At 38.8% G+C, this 23,231-nt stretch overlaps 1 protein-coding gene across 1 annotated transcript; it reads left to right on the plus strand.

Annotated features, from left to right (window-relative positions):
* The first annotated feature begins 3,345 nt into the window (after window positions 1-3,345).
* On the plus strand, window positions 3,346-20,592 carry SPESP1 (sperm equatorial segment protein 1). The gene is made up of 2 exons (XM_037502805.2): window positions 3,346-3,545; window positions 17,811-20,592. Exons 1-2 carry the CDS (start codon window positions 3,476-3,478, stop codon window positions 18,776-18,778), a joined length of 1,038 nt encoding a protein of 345 aa, XP_037358702.1. The 5' UTR covers window positions 3,346-3,475; the 3' UTR covers window positions 18,779-20,592.
* Window positions 20,593-23,231: the final 2,639 nt, after the last annotated feature.

The raw sequence follows: 23,231 nt of genomic DNA on the forward strand, positions 1-23,231 counted from the left end.
TACCTGTATTTTCTACTACTGCTCCCCTCCCCCATGCTTCTAGATTTTATAAAATGTTTTTATTTTTAATCACACGAGTAATGCATAATATAAAATCTTGTTTGGAAAATTGAAGGGCTATGAAAATATTTAGAGTTAAAAAGTAAAATTCTCCCTTCAAAATATCTGGTTGTCTGCCCAAATTCATCTCTTTTCCTAGAAAAAGTGCTGCTATTGCTTATTTCCTTCCAGAATGATTTCTGGGGTGTTCATGTAAATATGTAACTGTGTTGTGATTTTCATAAGTAGATATGTGTCTTCTGCACTTTTAAAAATACTCAATGCCATACTTTGGAAATTCTTCTATGTTAGTACGTAGCTCATAGAATACATAGAACTAAACTCATTTTGACAGTCCACAAGATGAAAGTCACTAAGGTCTTATGTGTGTTGCGTGTGTATGTAGGCATGTTTATTTACACACACACACACACACACACACACACACACACACAGGCAAAAACAACCCCAGCTAGGCCTAACAAACATCGTATTTGCTCCTCTTATTTGCAGCCCATCACTCAATTTCCTTGAACTCTACTCTGGAAAGGGAGCCAAAATTTCCATAGTCTCTAAAACCTGTTTGAGGTGGGGGGTCCTGTCTGCAAACTGCAACCTGCTCCAGAGAAACAGACCTTAATCATCTTGAATCTATTCTTAATCTATGATTTATGCTCTCTTGTCCTCCAATTTCCTTGGCTTTTTTTTTTTATTTCTTTTTTTTTCTTTATAATTTTTTTTAAAGATTTATTTTTATTCATTTATACAAGCACTGGGTATTGTCAGAAGCACGGGAGGGTGAGAGAATTCACCAGAGCCAGAGCAGGGAGCCAGAACAGGCAGAAGGACCGAAGTACACTGCTGAGGGGAGCAGCGGGCGGCAGGAGAGGTCTGCGCGCCATGTGGGACCCTCCTCTGGTGGCCGGGGAGCAGCTGGGGATCGAACCGGTGCTGCAGAGGCTGCGGGCAGCTTCGCAGCCCAGCACTCAACCGCTGTGCCCCCAGGGAGGCCCTTTCCTTGTCTTTTGATATTCAAAGCCTAATATATTCACTGAAAACACAAATTAAGAAATACTTTCACCTAAGCAGCAGCTCTTAAAAGTGCTCTGACTTTCAACCTACACCATGAATTGAAGTGTGTGTGTGTGTAATTTTCAACCCTTCTTACAACCTTCCTATTGGAGATTCTAGTTGTTTTTCCTTGACTCAAACGCATTAAGGTGATCACTGATATCTCAATGGTGGGATGAAAGGCAGTGGCACAAGGAGGCCTAAGGAGGGTGAGACTTCAGTTAACACCTCAAATAAGATCCACTATAATGTGAACATTTCCTCAAGTTTGATATGCTTTTTGAGAGTCACTTTAATAATTACCCAATATTCTAACCAACACATATAATTTATCATTCTCTTATTTTGTAATTTTTAAAATTATTGATGATTTATTGTTTTTTTTAGGACATATCCCTACTCCCCCCAGCCCCACCTCATTGAATAATTGTATCAATATTATAAAGCATTTTGTTTCCAATTCCAAATTGCTTTCCAAATAGTTGTAACTGATTCTAGAAAGCTGCTACATTTGTGTTAGGTATTGGTAGAGCACATTACAGGCTCTTGGACCCACCTTGAAAAGTTGTCTATACCAGCTGTCACCACTTCCTCAACTCTTACTCATTCCTCAACTCATTGTGGTCTGGCTTCTGCCCAAACCACTCCACTGAAACTACTTCTGCCAAAGATCTTGTGGCTAAATCAAATTCTTCTCTTGCTCAACTTCTCAGAAGCATCTGACAGTCCTGGATTCCCCCTCTTTCTTGGAGTTTCTCTGGTTTTTCTCTCCCATTTTTAGTCTCTTTTGCAGGTCCATTCTTTCTAGCCTGCCTATGTTTCCCAGGGATCTGTCTTAGGCACACTGACCTTCTCACTCTCAAACTTTACTCAGGCTCTCTCATACACCCTTCTAAAGCTCCCTCTCCTTCTCACCTCTCTCTAGGGTCCCAGGCCCATCTGCTTACTGGATAGGCCATTTCAGTAGGAGGTTTCAAGTCATCTCAATAGAACAAAGTTGAAACTAAACTTACACTCTTCCTCCACTCACTCCACCCGTGTTCGCCACCACAAATGCAAGATGCCCAAGCCAGAAATATGAGCATCATCTCTTTTCCTCACATTCGATTTCCTATGTTGTTCATTCTAGCTACAAATAATCTCTCAAATTGCCCCAACCTCTCCAAATGTCCTCTGCCACCCTTAGTTCAGGCCCTTATTAATCGTCGCCTTGTGGTATTATCCAAACAGTGTCCTAATTGGGCTCCCTGTCTCTAGTCTTGCTTTCTTGCAACTAATTCTTGATGCTGCAAACAGAGCAAGCTTTCTGAAATTCAAATCCATTGCACTTTTCCTGGCTCAAATCCTTGCAGTATCTCTCCATTACCCCAGAATAATATCTGAATTTCTTGCTTCCTGAGTCAGAGGTACAGATGCTTGTGCATTAAAAATAAAATTACCATACAGAAAACTGATTCCTTGTAGTGTACAGCTCTATGAATTTTAACATGTGTATAGATTCTGAGGCCACCACAACTATCCATCAATCCTAAAAAACTCCCTTATGTTATCCCGTTAGAGTTACACCCTTCTTTCTCCATCCCTAATGACCTAGCCGCCATAACTACAGTTTTACCTTTTCAAAAAAAAAAAGAGAGAGAGGGAGGGAGGAAGGAAGGAAAAATGAATGCAATCTTCTGGGAAAAGCTAAGAAACCCAAGTCTCTTGATGTGGCTTTAATGCCTCTCTCTACTTTTATTTCCTCACCTTCAACAGCTGTTTCGGAGCCATCCCTACCCTATCCAAACCCCCATTCCACCCCTGGACCCTGCAACTAGAAACTGCTCTCAGTTCTAGGGGAGTTCGAGGAAATTTTCTTCCATGGGACAGTCTCCCTCCAGCTCTTTTGGAGGGGGGTGCGCTCTCCAGGGCACCATCGTGCCTAACGCGTCCTCCATCTGTTACAGTGGCCAGGTCACTTGTCAGGCTCTTACATCCTCAGCTCTTTACGCGCGGGGACCATATTTTAGGGATCGTGTTCCCATACGCCCCGCTTCCCTGGATGGGCCCCGTCACTCCCCAGGCCTCACCGCGGTCTCCAGGGCGTCGAGGCATTCGGAGCGCAGAGCTTCGCGGGCAGAGAGAGCATGCGCACGGGGCGGGGGGGGGAAGAGGGGGTTGCTCCGCCCCCTGCGCGCTGCCCTAGAAGGGGGCGGGCCTCGGCCGTTCGCGCTTCGCTGCGCATGCGCGTTGGGGACAACCGTTGCCGGGCGCCCAGGGCCCTGAGGCAGGACGGACGGCTACCGGCTCCCTCTCCCTTTGGCCCTGAGGTACCCGGCCTGGCGGCCCCAGGACGTTCCCGTCGCATGGCGGAGTGCTGCGGGCGATGCCTATGAAGTCCCTAGTTCTTCTAGTGACTCTGTTGCTATGGCCTTTGTTCGTGCCGGCGTTTCCAAGTGAGTGGCCGCCCTCAGTGGGCAGCGACCTAGGGGACGCTTCTGGGGTCCTCCGGCGTTCCGGCCGCCCCGCCCGCCCCCTCCCCTCGCCCCCTCCCCCTCGCCCCTCCCCCCCCCCCCCTCCCCCCTCGCCCCCTCCCCCTCCCCGTACCCCTGCCCCCTCCCCCTCACCCCCTCCCCGTACCCCTGCCCCGCCCTCTCACCCCGCCCCCACCCCCTTACCCCCGCCCCCCCCGTCCCGCCCCCTCCCCCGCCCCCGAGGCCGGCCGCCTCCTTATTCCGGGGTCCCTGCAGTTCCCAAGCGCCCCGGTTCCAGGTGCTGCCCCGGCGCGCGGAGGGGCGTCCCGCGGCTGCCCGGCCTCCCGGCCGCCCCGGCGTTCAGAGACCCGGGCGGAGGACCCCAAAGTGAAGGGACGCTGCCCGCGGGCACCCCTGACTCGCGGGGCCCCGCCCCTCCTATGCGGACACCCGCCTTGGTTGGCTTCGTGTTCCGACGAGAGTCGTGTGGGGGCGGGGCGGGGCTGGGCGGGCGGGAGCGTCTCTGCGTTCTCCCGCGCGCGTGAGCTGCGGGCTTCGCGGCCGGTGAACAGCGTGACAGGCGCGTTTCACGGTCTGTGAATAACGGGCTGTCCCAGGCACGCCCGTTCCTTCCCCTCCCTGCAGCGGGGCCGGGGTGCCGTCCCGCCCGGGCCACACCCGCGCAGCCGGGGCTTGCCCCACAGGCAGGCTCGGCTGCTCAGTCTCAACAATTGCTGGCTGGCCCGTTGCAGAGAAAGTTGCTCCGACCCATGGGATAAAATGAGGAGAGCGCCGTGGTGTGCGCAGCGTTCAGAGCCTTCGTTAAGCAGAATTGCAACTTTCGACTTGCCCCTCCCTCCCCAGTTGCTGGAAACTAACAAGGTGGAATTTCAGGTGTGCCAAGACCACTGTGTTAACCTCTTGCGGACACCTCGCGCGCTTTGAGCGTCCGCTCTCTGGTATTCTAAGAGAGACTGCAGGACTTGTCCACCGAGTCTAAATGCAGTTACTTGTAGCATTAGTAATGTTGGGTTTGGTTTAACCAAGTCCAGTGTAACAGGGAGTTGTGAAAAAAGAACTCCAATGCATGCTAATTATGCAGAGCTATATTTCAAAATTGCTAAAAGGTCTCAGTTAAATATTAGATTTAAAAAAAAAATGAAACTACAACACAATCTAAATCATGAATAGTAGTGGGGAAAGTTCTGGATAATGCGTCCCAGAGAGCTAAAGCTAGTCTTTTAAATATTAGTACGCATGATTGCTAGCTGTTTTCAACAGAAAATCTCAAGTTTTTCTTCCTTGCTGTGTAGGAACAGATCATACTGAAGGTGATAACAATCTTTTCCTGATATCTCTTGGCCAGATATTACAGTCTGAGCCGTTATTACATTCTGGAGGTTGAGGATCATTAGGTCCCAAGTGACTAACATGTGAAGATTTCAGTTGAGGGGTGACATTGGGTGCTTTCATGTTGTCCCCGCTGGGACTGCTGGATAATGGTCCCTGGATACGCAAATCAGTGCATTCTTTTATCTAACCGTTTCCCTTCCCTAAGTTTTCTTAAAGTCTTATAGGAAATGAAAAGATACTTCTGAGGAAAAGGAGTGATTCTTTATTATAAAACAAAGTGATTCTTTGATATAAAACATAAAGAAAATATGTCCCGGTCATGCTTCATAGAAACCTTAAGAAATACGATTTCCCTCTTTTACACAGACCTGGACTAAAGGGCAATGTTAACAGGACTACTCTTTCTGTTCGTCTCTCATTCTTTTTTTCAAACTAATAAAAAAAAAAAGTTTTTGAGTAAATATACCAGAAAAAACCAGGCTTATTGTGTTTAATATAAATCACTTCATTATTTTATATGGTCACTCCAGCAATTGTTGGTGAGAGGGTTGATATAAAATGCTCTCGTATCAAAGATTGGGCACATAGACTTTTATTAAAAAATTGTAGCTTTGGCATTTTTTTTTCTACTTAAACAGTTTGAGGTTATCTTATACAAACATCATAGACATCGTATTAAGTAATTACATGTGTTGAAAATGTCAGTAACACCCATAGTTAACCCAACCCAAGTTTAACAAGGATTAGTTTAAGCCTCAGTTGGTGTGAATGAGACTTGCATGTATAACAGTCTGCACTGCATATACACACCTATGCTGGTTCTAGACCTTTACTATATGCTTAAATTTATGTACATTCAGATGCTGTTACTTTGTATCTGATTTTTCTGTAGTTTTAGTTTTAAATATTTTTCAGTTTTTTGAATCATGCCTCTAATGTATTTGTACTCATTTACTTGCTTTTTTAAAAAGATTTATTTTATTTGTGCATACAAGAACTGAGGTACAGGCCAGGGGTGCGGGAGGTGAGAGGGTTCACCAGAGACAGAGTGGGGAGCAGAACAGGCAGATCTACTGAAATACACTGCTGAGGGGAGCAGCGGGTGAGACAGGAGAGGTCTGCTGTGCCATGTGGCCAACTAGGAATCTAACTCATGCTGCAGTGGCTGCTGATAGCTTTATAGGTTGTGTCTTAACCCCTTGCGCCAGCAGGGAGGCCCAATAAAAGAAATTTTAAGTGCTGATCAAATTGTATATATAGTATTCTAATTAAATATATAATCTTGAAGCCTGTTTAAAAATGTTTAAGTTGATGAGACTCAGCAATAACAAAGAAAATAATCCAGTCAAAAAATGGGCAGAAGAGCTAAAAAGAAACTTCTCTGAAGAGGAAATGCAAATGGCCAACAGGCATATGAAAAAATGTTCAACATCACTTGTCATCAGGGAAATGCAAATCAAAACTACCATGAGATACCATCTTACACCAGTGAGAATGCCACATATTAAAAAAACTAGCAACAACAAATGTTGGCGAGGGTGTGGAGAAAAAGGAACTCTTCTGCACTGTTGGTGGGAGTGCAAACTGGTCCAACCACTATGGAGAGCTGTGTGGAGATTTCTGGACCTACTAAACATAGAGCTTCCATATGATCCAGCAATTCCACTCCTAGGTATTTACCCAAAGGACACAGAAACATCAATTCCAAAGAACACCTGCACCCCTATGTTTATAGCAGCACTATTTACAATAGGTAAGCTTTGGAAACAGCCCAAATGCCCAAAAATAGATGACTGGATCAAGAAGATGTGGTACATATATACCATGGAATATTACTCAGCATTCAAAAAAGATAAACACGTGCAATTTGCAGCAACATGGATGGCACTGGAAGGGATCATGCTCAGCGAAATAAGCCAGAAAGAAAAAGAAAAATACCGGATGGTCTCACTCATAGCAGGAATCTAGAAAACTTAAATAAGGGACCAGGAAAATGAATAACTATAAGAAAGTGAAAATCAAAATAAACAAAAAACTATGAACCAGAGACACTTTTTGGGGGGTGGGGGGCGGGAGGGGAGGGATGGGGGTCAGAATGGGGGGGTTGCAATTGTATGGGGGAATATAAAAATAAAATTTATTATTTAAAAAAAATGTTTAAGTTGGCACTCCTCAAATTGATCTGTAGATTCAATATAATACCTATCAAAATCCCAACTTGCTTTTTTTGCAGAAATTAACAAGTTGATATTAAAATTCATATAAAATTGCAGGGGAATAGTAGTGGGGAAAGTATTGCCTTGCCTAAATAAGTACCCAGAATAGTCAAAACAATCTGATAAAGTATAATAAAATTTGAATCACATTTCCTGATTTCAAAATTTAGTGCCTACAACTACAATAATCAAGGCAATGTAGTGCTGTCCTAAGAATAAACAAATTAATGAAACTGAAGTGAGGGTCCATAAAGGAACTCTTACATTAATGACCAATTGATTTTCAACACAGATCCCTAGATATTCATTGGGGGATATGAGTAGTCTTTTCTACAAATGGTGCAGGGACATCAGGCAAAGGAATGAAGTTGAACTCTTATCTCAAACCATATATGCAAAAATTTACTCCAATTCTATTATGCAGTTAAATATAAGGGCCAAAATTATAACACTCAAATTAAAATATAGTTGTATATCTTGGTGTTCTTGGATTTGGCTATGGCTTCTTAAATATGATATGAAAAGCATAAGTAACAAATGAAAAAATAGATAACTTGAATTATATCAAAATTTTGTGCTGTAAGTGATAACCTTAAGAAAGTGAAAAGACAATTTACAGAGTAGGAGAAAATATTTTCAAGTCATATTTTATAAGGGACTCATCTCCAGAATATATAAACAATTCATACAATTAAAAAAAATAAAGACAACCCAATAAAATATGGGAAATATACTAGAATAGACATTTCTTCAAAGAAGGTATACAAATACCAACAGGCACATCAGATAGTCTCATTAACCATTAGAGGAATACAAGTCAAAACTATAATGAGAGGTGACTTTATATTCACAATGACAGTTATAATCTAAAGGACAAATAATAACAAGTATTGGGATTATATGGAGAAATTGGAATTCTCATATACTGCTTATGGCAATGGTGAGAATGCTAACTTTGGCAGTTCCTTAGAGAGACTTAGCAAATCCTCTTTTGCATATATATATAAAAGAAATGAAAACACCCAGCTATACTAGCACTTGTACTGGAATGTTCTTAGTAACATTACTCATAACTATAAAAGTAGAAATCACCCAAATGTCCATCAACCCATGAATGCATATAATTGAATATTACTTAGCCATAAAAAGAAATGAAATTCTAGTACAAATTACAACATGGGTGACCTCAAAAGCATTATACTAAATAATGAAGCCAGTCACAATAGCTAAATAGCTAAATATTATGCTTTCATAATAGCTAAAATAGGTAAAATAAAGAACTAGACAATAGGTTAATGGTTGCTTAGGGGTAAGAAGTAAGGACAATGCGGAATGAGTTTCTTTTGGGAATGATGAAACTTATTTTAGGTTATGTGATTAAGCTAAAAATTATTGAATTGTATATTTTAAAATATGTGAAAAGTAAATTCTGAAGGTATTTTAACATTGCTTGAGATTGTAATTTACCTGAATTGAAAATATGTTAATGTGATGTTAAAGATTGATAGAATCCAATAAAACAAAATTAATGGAACTTAAAAAAACTAGTTAAATTTATGTGATTTTATTAGGCTATTTACTAAGAACCAGTTAGAAGAAGAGAGGGGACTTTCAGAAAACTGGAGCTCTTTAACTGCAATGTTTATGATGTTATTTTAGATAACTGCTGGCTTAGAAATTTAGAAAAATATGACTGAAGTTGTATCTTTTATTGCTATAAAACATTTCTTGCCTTGCCTAAATAAGAGATTTTTTTTATTGCCTAGATTTTCTCTTTAATAATTATTAGACTCCTAGCCAAATAAGCAAAAAAAAAAAATATATATATATATCTTTTGACTACCAGATTGATTTAAGTTCATGACATGAAGTTTAGCTTTCTTCTACAGCATTCTTCTATTAGAAATGTTGGTACATATGATTATGTCCTTAAGTTACTGGAAGTACAATCAATTTGCATTTTGTTCATGCATTCAGTCATTCATTTAACAAATGTTTTTTTGACTGTCTGCTATAGCTCTAGGCATTGGTTTGAACAGGAAATAGTTACAGATAATAGGCAAAGCAGACATGATTACAGACTCCAAAGAACTTATAATATGTAACAGTTAACAAATATTAAACAAATATGTACAGTTAAAATTATTGAAAGTCCTATAAAGAAAAGGTCAACATGCTAGAGAGAGATTAATGAACGAGGATGTGGGGGTCATTGGGAAATAAGGAAGTTGCTTCTTTTACTAAGGAAGTAACTGTACACATGCCAACCCTAGGTTTTATTATTTAAAAAAATCTTTGCCTACTTGACTGGCAAAACAACAACATAAGTTTTTAACTTTTCCAATTAGATAAGCCATGATTTAGGATCCCATAGTGGGGATCACCAAGTGCCCAGATCTCACTTCACCACACTGAAAAAAGGATGGAAAAGTGGGATGGAGCCCTAGATCTTTCCAGGAAATATGCCTTCTACCCTGTGGTCATTCCAGATTGACACCCAGGATAGGGGGCAGAGGAACATACACATGCAGGTACCATTGTCACATGGAGACATCATCCCCTTTAGCTGTCATTGTCTTCTCTTAGCAATGGAAGTCTAGGTAGTTTTTTGAGCAGTTCCTGGTCTGGTTCTGGCTGGGGAAGTGGCTGTCAAAGGAGGCAGTCTAGTAGTTCTTGACTTGGTCTTGATATCTTTTGCCATGGTTCTGACTTCTTAAGACAGCCCTGAAGCACCTTACAGCTCAGTGTGACCCTCAGAAAGACACCAGTGTTGGACCACAAAAATTGTTTTTAACTTGCCTTTCTTTACCGTGAAATGCTCTTTGGCTTTTATGTTATTCCATGTACTCCTTTCTTTCTCCTTTAATTGGCCATTCTATGAGAAGGAAATATCAATATATTGAACATATTGTTTGTTGATTGAAATTTTATTGCTCATTTTAAATCATGATTCATTATTTTCTTTAGCATAAACTCAAAAGTAACTTCCCTTTTACCTCTGTTGAAGTAAATTTAATCTTTTATAAGTCACTGACAACAGTTCCTACCCATACTTTGTGATAAGAAAACATTAAATTTAGATTCATTATTTTTATGTTTCCAAATACATTATAATATATGAAAAAAGATGCCTTTTTTTTCCAGTTGACACTACAGAAAAATTTTGTATGTGTTATTTATTTATTGTATTTTAGTATTCATATTTTAAGAGTTGTATTCTTCCAGGGCAATTTTATCATTATAGTCCTATTGGTGTGTCATTTTTTTTTATGTTAACATTGTGTAGTTGTTATGTATACCTGCTTTGAAGTAAGACAGCCTGTGTTTGAATTTTTACCATAGAGTTTGCATATAATTCTTTCAGTATCCTCTACTTCCTCTTTATAAAACACTCCCCTCATTCAGGGCCCTCAGTATAGAGCCTTGCACATAATAATTGCTCAGTTAGTCAGAGCTATTGTCTTTTCAAGAAGAGAAGCATAGGCAACCTCAAGCTTAGCTAAATCTCCCTGTCTGTGATTCCTGTTGAACTTCATGCCAGTTTGGCAGATAGTCTCTTGCCTACTAGAGGTACTGGAGAGTAGCATTATGATTTCTCAAGATGGAAGAGATTCTTACATTACCAGGTTCTGAGACATTGCTGTCTTTGATTAGATTGTAAGAGGAGCCTTCGCAGCTCCTGGTGTGGTAGAACTTGCCCAGCTCCACTGTACCCCAGCGTGAGCAGTGAGGAGAGTAGGCTGTGGCACACTGGGACCTAGACCTCAGCAGTCAGTCTGTGGGCAACCCTCTAGGCCAGACCAGTGAGTTTTTACAGCAGTGGCAGTGCCTGGTCTAGTAGCATCAGCCTGTGCTACCACCAGTGTCATGGCAGCCCACGCTCTGGCTACTCCAACTTGTGCTCTGGCTCTGCTATGGAGCCTATCGCCAGTGTAAGGCTGCCTTGGATTTCACATGCTAATGGGGTTTCAGTTTTGAAATTGGTGGATTTTGTAAACTGCTCATTCAGGTTTTGGCTTGCACTGGTGCCATTCAAGTCTTAGGAATGTAACTGCTTTTGAAAACAAACCAATGAAGTTTGAAAGGTGGGTACCCTGAAAGGTGGATACCCTGAGGTTTGAAAGCTATCAGCTGGGCTTCAGACATCGTCAGGCACAGACTCCCTTCTTCCGGCACAGACTCACCTGTACTCTCTCCTGGAAAGATGGACATAGCTTTGAGATCTTTGTATCAGGCCTCCAGCTCTCCTTCTGCTCACTTGAGATTCCTCTGACAATCTTCAAGACCTTCACATCTGATCTCTGCTTCAAATCTGACTGCTGGTTCTACCTCTGGCCCTGCCTCTGACATCACCTGCTGACTGACACCACTGGCCTGTACCCAGTATCTCTGAAAGAGCTGATGCCTGATCCTCACCACCTGCTATTTGGTGTTGACCATCACTGCTGACCTGAGACTGGCACTGCTGACCTGTGTCTGTCTATCTGTAAGAGCTGTCCACTGCCATCCTCTGAGACCACTGTCTGACTGCTGCCCCTATCATTGCCTCCTGGTGCTGTTGTGTTTGGTGCTGCCCAGTCCAGCTGCTGCTGACTGCTGCAGTGCTGCCCTAGCAGTGCCACCTGTGACTATCTCCAGCTGCCACTATGATGTGAATCCTGGTCTACCGTTTATTAGTGTGTCACCAGTTCCAAGCTCTTGTCAAAGGGACAATGCCATCTTGCACGAACAGCCTTTGGTTTGGACTACTGGACACTGCAGACACTATCTAGGGTAAGACAGTCAGCCATTTGTAGCCTTAGAAACTATTTCCTTTTTCCTAATTTCCCCTGGGTTAATAAACTCTGTTGTTTGTTGCATTCTGAGCCTGAGTCATGTCTAGCAGTTGTGAACACTTGGATGAGGACCTATAAACTGTGATACCCCCAAACCTTACACAGCTTCAAGATTACTAACTGGTAAAAGTAGAGGTGATATTTATAAAGCATGCCAAAGTAGACTACACACAGTCAAAGTAAAATAATCCTTCTTCTAGCAGAGTAGTATGGTCTTTGTAAGAATTTGAATATTGTTCATCTTTCTAGCATCTCCTGAAGGTAGAAAAAAGCAAGTTTCACTGTGGCCAGGGACATCTGTAAGGATATTTGACACTTGACTATCTTTTATTGCTTTGCCTGCAAACATTGTTATAAAGATAATATAACTTTGCAACAGTAGTCCTGATTAAGAGAATTGAAGTCAATATGAGGTATGTAAATGTTTTAGCGGGACAAAAGCAGGAATTGGGAAGCATTTAGGAGGAGGATGGGTTTAGCAATAGAAAAAAAATGGGAACAAGGTAGGGTGATTTGTTAGGCAGCAATGAACAGACTTTTTAGTGTTGCCTGATAAATAGTATAAGGAGATAGTGAGTACTCCGGTTTTTTTAAAAAATAAATTAGCATTAAATTTCTCCTATCCTTCGACTTTCTAACTTACCTAATAATAACTTGGATATCCATTTACTCTTTGAGAAGAGACAAGCTAAATGGTTAAAGATGGAATATTTGTGCAGATTATGACCTAATAGCAATGTCTTTTAAAAGCATTTAAGCCTTTTTTGCTTGCATATTTTAGGTTTATGAATAATTGCCCAGAATTGAACTTTTTCCAAAACATATTTTAAAGCCATTTCATTACAGAAAAATTAAATATATACACAAATAGAAAGAATGGTTAATAAGTCCCCTTATATCTATAACCAGCTTCAACTATTATTAAGTCATAATTAACCTTGTTTCATTGATGTCTCCATCCATATTCCTTTTATTTATTTTATTTTTTTTTAAAGATTTATACAAGAACTGGGGTACAGGCCAGACGTACGGGAGTGTGAGAGGATTCACCAAAGACAGAGTGGGGAACAGAACAGGCAGACTGACGAAATACATGGCTGAGGGGAGCACCAGGCGAGACAGGAGAGGTCTGCTCACCATGTGGGTATCTCCACAGCTGGTGGGGATCGAACTGGCACTGCAGAGGCTGCAGACAGCTTCACAGTGCTGCACTCAACCGCCTGTGCCACCAGGGAGGTCCCACATTGCTTTTAATCTCACCTCCCTAGTCGCTACAAGTTCTCGGGCTTGAGTTATTTAGAAGCAAGTTCCAGTTATCATATAATTTTATCATTGAATATTTCACTATGAAGTACTAAAATACAAGTACTTTAAAAAACAATTTTATACCTAAAAAGATGATAATTCCTTAATATTACCAAGTAGATGATCAGTATTCAAACTTTCTCTCTTTTCTAGTTTGTTTGATGGGGATTTATAATTAGATTCATAAATGCAGTTCATTGATATGTCTGTTAATTCTTTTATCTATAGTTCCTTCTTCATCTCTTTTTTTCCCTTACAATTTAATTGTTGAAGAAATTTGATCATATGCCCTGTACTTTCCTACAGTCAAGTTTTGCTGATTATATCCCCCAGGGTGTAGTTCATATCTTCCTTTGCTGTCCCATGCATTTTCTGTGTATTGTTAAGTAGATCTAGAGAGATCTGTTAGATTTAGTTTTAACCTTTTTTGCAAGACTGCTCCATAGGTGGTATTGGGCTCTTTTATCAGGAAGCACACAGTGTCTGATTATGTGTCTTTTGTGATATAAGTAATCCTTGATAATGGCCATTATTGGAAAATGATCATTTTATAATTATAAATGACTTCTTCATTTATGAGCTTTATTTATGAGCTATTATGAATAGTTTATGAATTGGAACCTATCCTTACCTTGAGCTATTTTTCTCAGTGCAGTTGGGTCTATTTCTAGATCTTCTGCTCTGTGTATTTATATGCAGGGCTATACTGTTTTTATAATGAGGCTTTATGATGTATTTATATATATATATATATAAATTACTAGGACTAACATGTGTTTTTCTGGCTATTCTTATTTATTCTTCCAGATGAACTTTATGATTTATTTTTCTAATTCCAAAAAACAATGATATTTTATTAGAAGTATAAATTAATAGAAGTATGGCATCTTGAATGAATGAATATGAATTTTCTTACTTGTGAACATGGTATTTATTTCTATTTGTTGAAGTTTACATATGTCCATTAAAAGATTTTATTATATTCCTGTGAAGGTTTCTGTGACTGTTATTAACAAATCACCACAAATTTGGTATCTCAAAACAACAGAAATATATTAGTTCCAGAGCTCAGAAGTCTATAGTCAGTTTCGTTGATCTAAAATCAAAAGCAGAGGGCCTCCCCGGTGGCACAGCGGTTGAGCGCTGGGTTGCGAAGCTGCCCGCAGCCTCTGCAGCGCCGGTTCGATCCCTGGCTGTTCCCCGCCACCGGGCGAGGGTCCCACATGGTGCGCAGACCTCTCCTGCCGCCCGCTGTTCCCTCAGCAGTGTACTTCGTCTGTCTGCCTGCTCTGCTCTCCCCTCAGGCTCTGGTGATTTCTCTCACCCTCCCGTGCTTCTGACTGTACCCAGTGCTTGTATAACTAAATAAATAAATCTTAAAAAATAAATAAATAAATAAATAAAATCAAAAGCAGAGCCATCATCCCCCTGGAAGCTCTAAGAGACAGTATTTTCCTTGCTGCTTCCAATTTTTGGTGTCTGCTAGCATTCCATGTCTTGTGTCCCCATCACTCTAATTTTTGCCACCCTCTCCGTATTTCTGCCTCTTTCACTGAGTCAGACTCCTCCCACTCCAAGAATATTTTTTGATTGAATTTAGAACCCCCCAGGTAATCCAGGATAATTCCTCCTGTCAAAATCTTTAACATCTACAAAGACTTTTCTTATAAAATTAACATTTCCAAGTCCAGGATTAGGACTTAATCTCTATATGTCTCTTATTCAGCCTATTCTAATTCCTCATATAGATTTTGGACATGTCTTTTTAAACTTATGATTAGTTATTTTCTTATCAAAATGGGATCTTTCTCATTTTATCTCCTAACTGGTTTATATTTGTATATTGATTTTATACCTTGCCACTTTTCAATGGATTGTTTTGTGTTGCTCAGATTTATAATTACATCATTTGCATATAAAGATAGTTTCACCTTTTTCTTTCCAGTTCTCATGCTTCCAGTTATTTTTCCATGTCTAATTACATTGACTGCTACCTTTAACATGGTGTTAAATAGTAATGGAGAATTAGATATCCTGATCTGTTCTGTATGTTTAGCAGGAAATGTTCTAACATTTCATAGTAAATAGAATCCAAGGCATAATTTTAATGTAATTTTTAGGGATTTGAATTTATTTTCAAATGAAAAAAGTAAGCGGGTATCTTTACAGAGAATAATATATAGTGCTCTGTGGCTCTCAATGTGTTTTCAAATATCTAATTTATTTGGTTAAGAAAATGTTCAGGGAAATAAATAATAACCTCAGGTTGTGATGTTAGAAAGTGGTAGAGCCAGGACCAGAATCACTGGCATATTTCCACTGCTCTAACATATTTATTTTATTTAATACTTTCCTTCAAGAAAATTCTAGATTCAGAACAATGTATTTTATGCATATAAGAATACAAAAATATTTTCCTTTTTAAAATGTGACTTTTTATAGTTTTACTGTAGTAAATGATTTTATGTGTGTATTTAGGGAGTAATACACTATAGATAATTTTAAAATCCCTTTAATGACCAACTTTAGTCCCACTCCTTCTTGGAGGTAACTATCCACATGAGTTTGGTATGTTATTGTTCTAGTCCATTAAAAATAATCTACAATTCACATACAAAATATATGATACTATGTCACCGAGTTTAAAAAAATTATAAGGATTATATAAAAATCTACTTTATGTTCAATATTTTTCCTTTTTTTTTCAAATTTTATGCTACTGTATATATATACATTAAAGATTTATTTATTTATTTATACAAGAACTGGGGTACAGGCCAGATGCACGGGAGGGTGAGAAGATTCACCAGAGACAGAGCAGGGAACAGAACAGGTAGACGGATGGAAGGTACTGCTGAGGGGAGCAGTGGGCGAGACAGGAGAGGTCTGCCGCACCATGTGGGACCCTCGCCGGCTAACCGGGATCGAACTGGCGCAGCCGAGGCTGCGGACAGCTTCACAGCACTGCGCTCAACTGCCTGCGCCACCAGGGGAGGCCCTCTATATTTTCTCTTTTTCATGCATCATCATTATATGGGCTTTGGGGTATGCAAAACTTTTTTAAGCATGACATAAAATGCAGAATTTACATTTAGAATCTAGCTCTCCAGACAAATCTGGTACCTTTCCACTATCACATTACCTCACTAAACTTTTCTCAATAGGATTTTTTTTTTAAATTTCTAAATGTGCTTTCAATTTTGATTAACTTTCCATCCTCTTGGAGTTGAGGAAGAGAGGAGAAATATGTAAATCTAAAGCAAATTTTTAATATTTTGTGCTTACCAAAGAGCTATTTTATTTTGCCTACAGAGGGATGGTTTGTTATTTTACTTTCAGAGGGATGCTTCAGGTAAAAGTTATACATTAGAGTTTGGTAAAAAGTGACTTGCTTTCCTGGTAAAAAGTGACTTGCTTTCCTGAATTAAGTCAATGTATATTCATGACAGTAGCAAAATCAATTCAAAAATCAAAAGAGTTGAACAGAATTTCAGAATATCTTACCATGTAATCTTTTCTGTTTTCCACATTGGGGCTGAGCAAATTCACCACTCAGATGCTGCAAAATACCAGAGTAATAAAACTGCCATTTTGTTGTAAGAGTGAAATGTTCATGGTTTATACCAGGAATAAGTAAACATTCTATATAGTATTATCTTTCATAGGTCAGTTGGTCTCTGTTGCAGCTACTGAATTCTACTGTTGAAGCCTAAAGCAACTATATAGTTCATAAATAAATGGGTGAAGCTGGCCAGGTTCCATTAAAACTTTATTTACAAAAACAGTTGGGTGAATATGACCCATAGGTTATTGTTAATCTTTATTGGTTTGAAGTCAGTAGTATACTAGCAAATTTTTAATAATGGTTTTATGGAGGGAAGGATAAGTCCTGATTTCTCACACTTACTTGCTCATCTACTTTATGTAAACTCTCCCACAATGTTTCATTTCAAACTACCAACTTGACATCACTGAACAGGAAAGCAGAAAGTAATGCAAACCATTATATAGCAGTTTTGCCATACAGACGTACTAGATGTAAGTAACGTCAAGAGTATAAATGATAGGAAAATGAAATAAAATAAGAATGTAGTAAGTTTTGAATATTTATTACCTTTGCTTTGAATACAATTTCACTGGAAATTCAGATAATGTAAATTTAATTATATCTATGTTTAACATCTGGCTCACAGAATTCCTAAAAATTTGATGATCATCTCTGATGAATTAGTATGAGCCTATTCCAGCAAGAATTTTGTTTTAATTAGTTACCTAATGAACCATAAGTTATTTGGGAGAGTAAAAGAAAAAAGACACAGGGGATTAATGCATAACTTTTACACTAATCTTGCTCTTCTGTTTTAAAATAATCTGAAAAATAATTTTGTTTATTAAGTGAGAGTTGCCTGTCTAAACTACTTTATTTCTTGTTTCATAATCTCAACTTTTAAGTGATAGCATATAAAAAAGGTCAGTAGATTCCGTCACTCTGTCACATATAATAATGTTACTTATCATTTGATTTTTTTTTTCTTAAGGCATAACTGTGACGCCTGATGAAGAACAAAACTTGAATCATTATGTACAAGTTTTACAGAACCTAATACTAAGTGTCCCCACCACGGAGCCAGGTCAGGAGAAAAGAACGAAATCTCCAAATAATGTTTATTCTGTAGTACCAAAGGTATCAAAATTTAAGGAGGTAATTACACATGGAGATACTTCTGCTGAGAATGGTGTTTTAATCAGTCCTATCAGTGAAGAACCTACAGTGTCTCCTACAACAGGCTTCACACAAATAAGGAGGGAACAACTTACTACAAGTAGACCCTTCTGGTCAATTAAACCAAACAATGTTTCTGTTGTTTTGCATTCAAACGAACCTTATATTATAAGAGAGCCAGAGCCAGAGCCAGCTGAAAAACCCACTGAGGCACCAGAGTCAACTGTCACCACTCTAAGCAGGACCTTTATGGAGGATAGCGCCACAGAGGGAGAAGATGTTCCTCAGCTCTCAGGTGAAGATTATATGCAACCAACATATGAAGCACAGAGTTTGGAACATGAAGAAATTTTGAAAAAAATTTCAGATATTGATAACCAGATACACCATATACCTCTTCCTGAGAGCCTCAAGCCAGAATACAGAGAGGACATTAGAGCCGCGAGAGAACATCTAAAACGAAGCCTTGCTCTGGCAGCTGCAGCAGAACATAAATTACAAAAAATGTATAAATCCCATATATTACCACTAGGAAGAACCAGTGGTGAAATTGATGACATTGAAACGGTTATCAACACACTGTATTACTCAAGATATAAATTAGCTAAATATTTAGATGTTAGGCATATTCCACCAGAATTGAGAGAAAAAGCTATTGTAGTAGCTCATATGCTGAAAAACATATTATGTGGAAAACAAGTAGAAACTCAAAACTTTATTAGGAAGTTATTAAACAATAATATAAAAATTTTAAACATACTGGATGCTCCATGGCAAAGCTGATTTAAACAAACTATGCACTCATTCACAGGAGAGCTAAGTATAATGTGATGCAAAAGTTGTACAAAAATATTTTCTATTGTAGTTTCAGGTGCTAACATCTTAACCTGTCATGAAAAATTTTCATATGCATTGAAAGCCTAATAATTTAAAATAAAATTTTGATTCAGGAGTTTGTAGTTTTTCTTACTAATTTTAAGTTATGAAGATCTAATCTTTAAAATTTTAAGCTCTGATTTTCCCTAGGTAGATTTTATAAGAGTTAAGAAACTGTGCATTCTTTATTTCTGTATATGTAGCTGGTTTTAAATAATTGCATATAAATGTAAAATTCTCATATATGGTCTGTATCAGAAAGTCTGAGTTTTTGGCCTAAATAGAATATTTGGAGTTTAAATCAGAATTATTTTAATTTGGATATATGTGTCTCTCCTTTGCAAGGTGGATGATTTATGAAGATATCTCTCTGTTCCTTTGTTGTTAAGTACTTCTGAAGTATGAATAAGGAACTGTGCTCTGGATTTGTAATGAAGTCACTTTATTTCCTCTTTTTGTTTATATTTTTGTATATATACACATTGAAACTTTGCAAATATTTTACTGGGAATATGACTAAACATTAAGGTTAATTGTGTAATATTGCATTATGATGCAGATGACTGTTTTATGATTTGACTGGCATTATATTTAAATTTATTCATTAAGCAGCCATTTATAGTTTAATAAAGATTTATTGGCCTACTGTATGCAGAACAAAATGTTAGACTTTGAGGATACAATAATAATACCTATATCCTTCACTCTTTGAGATTATATTACAGTATGAAAGATAGACATTCAATAACTTTAATAATTTCATAATTTCATTTGTGACGAGTTGTTATGAGGATGTAAAGTATTTGACCTCACTTATCCAAGAATAATGGGAAAGCTACCTTAAGAGAGGAACATTTAAGGTGAAATCTGAAGGATACTGGTGTGTGTACAGAGAAGGAACATCCCTGGCAGAGGGAGAACATGTGTGTAACTGCTATTATAATGAGTATGTCAAGTTCAAAATGTAGCTAGAGTATAGAAAGTCAAGGGAAAGCATCTCAAGATGGAGCTGAGGAGGTACATAGCATCTGAATTGATTCTTCAAGGCCTTAGAGTGCTTATTGAAGATTTTAACCTTTATCCTATGATCAGCGAGAAGACATTAGTGAGTTTTAAGAAAAGGATTGGTATGATCAAATTTATGTTCCAGTACAACAACAAAACAATCCTGGCTACAGTTTTGGAGGTAGGCAAAGGCAATAGGTGCACTGTACACAGGCCAAATTTAGCTTGAACTAGGTGGAAAGAAGTGGCAAACAAGAGGTAGAATCAACAGGATGTAAGTAACCTCAAGAGTATAATGTAAGTAACCTTACATTATAAGTGAATGAATGGATATGGCAGGCATCAAAAATAATTCCTGAAAAATTAACTAAATTATTAGAAGGATTTCAGTTTTGTTTCATAATAACACTCCTTACTGTTTGTTGTTGCTTATGTTGAAAAATAATTTCACTATAGAAAACTTCAAACATGTTCAAAAGTAAACAGAATTATGAACCCATGTGTCCATCATTCACTGTCACAATTAAGTATTAATGATTAAATAATAATGATTTTTTCCTATACCTCCTTTCCTTTCCCTCTTTCCTATTTTTATGGTGAATTTAAATTCTAGATACATTTTGATTTCATGTATATATTTCATATAACAGTGTTAAACTCTATAAGCTTAAAACATTGCCACAATAGCATCTATATAAAACTTTAATAATATTGTAATATAAAATATCTAGTCAATGTTCAAATTTGAATTTGGAGTTTGTATGAATCAAAATCCAAAATCCAAATAAATTGCGATTGCTTGATTTTACTAAGTATCTTTTAATGTAAACATTCTCTTCCCTCTCTTTCCCTCTACAAATTTATTTAAGAAATTGGTCATTTGATGGTTTTATACAATGTGAATTTTTCTGATTGTATCCCTATAATGCCATTCAGCACAAGTTCCTGTCTTCCGTATTTTATGTAAATTAGTAGTTGAGGCAGGGGAGTGCGTCCCCGCATCGCCATTTTAGAACAGGGACCTCTCTTCAGTAAAGACTGCTTGAAAGAAGGCTTCTGGAGGAGCCAGAGGTGAACGGGGAAGTTCGCCCACACCAGGCCCCTTCTGGCCAGCAGTCTGAGCCCAGAGGGGAGCGGGCATCCACCACCCGGGCAGACGGGATGCGCAGGGGAGTGCGTCCCCGCATCGTCATTTTAGAACAGGGACCTCTCTTCCGTAAAGACTGCTTGAAACTGGCAGAAGCCTCCCAAAGGAGCCAGAGGTAAGTGGGGAAGTTTGCCCACACCAGCCCCCTTCTGGCCAGCAGTCAGAGCCCAGGGGGGAGCGGGCACCCACAGCCTGGGCAGACCAGGCGCGCAGGGGAGTGCGTCCCTGCATCGCCACTTTAGAACAGGGACCTCTCTTCAATAAAGACTGCTTGAAACTGTGGAACCAGAGGGAAAAGGTTCCCTGTGCAGTCAGAGGTGAGCTCAAGGCCCCCACAAGCCCGGTCCTGCCTGGCAAGAAGTTGGAAACCAGAGAGGGATCCAGTGGTTTGGATCCCAGAGTGCAATCCAGCTGCCCCACCTACAGGGAAGTTTGTGGGACTTCAAGACACACCTTTGTAATTAAACACAGAAGGAGGAAATATTCTGAGACAGTGACAATTAACATACTCAAAGTACCACTGCCTCACTAGACTTCTGGCATAACAGTATTTGACTCATTTAGACCGCCAGTTCCCGAAACCACAAAGAGCACACCAAAAAGATGCCGGCCCGTACCAGCAACAGAGTGTCCCAAGGCAGACGACAAATTAGAAAACAGGCAGTAGGGAGTAGAAAAACTACACGCAACCCAGCAACTCCTCAGGAAAAAGGCACACCACAAAAAGAAAACCACCCACCAGATTTCAATGACAGTAACTTGGAAGAACTTCTGAGCCTTCCAGAAAGAGAATTTAGAATTGCCACGATTAAAAAACTGACAGAAATCATAAAGGAAAACAATGATAAGAGAAAAATAATCAACTATCAGAAGAATGAAATTGAGTCCCTAAAGAGGGGAGTAAAAGAAATGCAGGAGATCAAAGAATTAATGGAGTAGCTAAAGAACTCTGTAAATTAGTAGTTGAATTAGAAAGGCTTTATCTCCCTCAGATTTGTCTTTGTTTTGGTCAAGATGGCAGAGTATTCTTTCATCTGGTTGTGTCTCCTTTTGTACTTTTAGCAGCCTCTGATGATCATAGCCTAGATAGATTAACCAACTGGCTTTTGGAATATAGAAATATTATTTCTTAGCTGGCATCTATAAAGACACACTCATCTATTATTTGATCCCTTGCTGGTCCAGTGTGTATTAGACATCAAATGCTGGAAGCTTTCTCTTTGGTTAACACTTTATAGAATAATTAATAGCAACCTATTAGATCCTCATTCTTTTAGTACAGTTGTAGGTTTACAGAAAAATGAACCAGAAAGTAGAGTTCCTACATACTTCCCTTCCTCCCCTCCCCCCACTTTCCCCTGTTGTCTACATCATGTCTTAGTGTGGTACATTTATTGTAATTGATGAACCAGTATTGATACATTATTATTAATTGAAGTCCATAATAGTTTACATTAAGCTTTATTCTTTGTGTTGTACATTCTTTGTTTTGACAAATGTGTAATGACATGTATCCACCACTACACTATTACATACAATAGTTTGTGTAAAAATCCTCTGTGCTTTTCCTGTTCACCCCTCCTCTCTCCCCAAACCCAGTCGCCCAGCCTTAGCAACACTGATAATTTTGTTGTCTTTATTTTTGCCTTCTCTAGAATGTAACATAGTTGGAATCATTTTTAGATTGACTTCTTTCACTTAGCAATACAGTACTAAATAACATTCCATTGTTTGAATGTATCACAGTTTATCTGTTTACCTGTTGAAGGACATATTGATTGCTTCCAGTTTTGGGGAATTTTGCATAAAGCTGTTAAGGAACATGTGTGGAGGTTTGTGTGTAGACAAGTTTTCAACTCTGCCACTTTTTTCATGCCTTTGATTATATAATGTTTAGCAAGCTTTTACATTTTGGCCAATCTGATAAATGAAAAATGCTATCTAATTTCTGTTTCAATGTATTTCTCAGTGAAGTTGGATGTATTTTCTTTATTTCTGGAAATAGTCTGTATTTATTTCTATTGGTTTTCTTTTTCTTAGTGATACAACATTTTTAGATAATAAAGGAATTGGAATTTTGTGTTAGAGTTTTACAAATATTCTTACCAGTTATTGTTTACCTTTTGATTTTTCTGTGTAGAAATTTAAAACATCTATAAATCAAATTTATACCTTTTTTCCTTTGGAAAAAAGTTTTATGTTTTGTGT

This window comes from Talpa occidentalis, unplaced genomic scaffold (assembly GCF_014898055.3).
Source record: "Talpa occidentalis isolate TD23 unplaced genomic scaffold, MPIMG_talOcc4v2.1 talOcc4.11, whole genome shotgun sequence".
Lineage (NCBI taxonomy): Eukaryota > Metazoa > Chordata > Mammalia > Eulipotyphla > Talpidae > Talpa > Talpa occidentalis.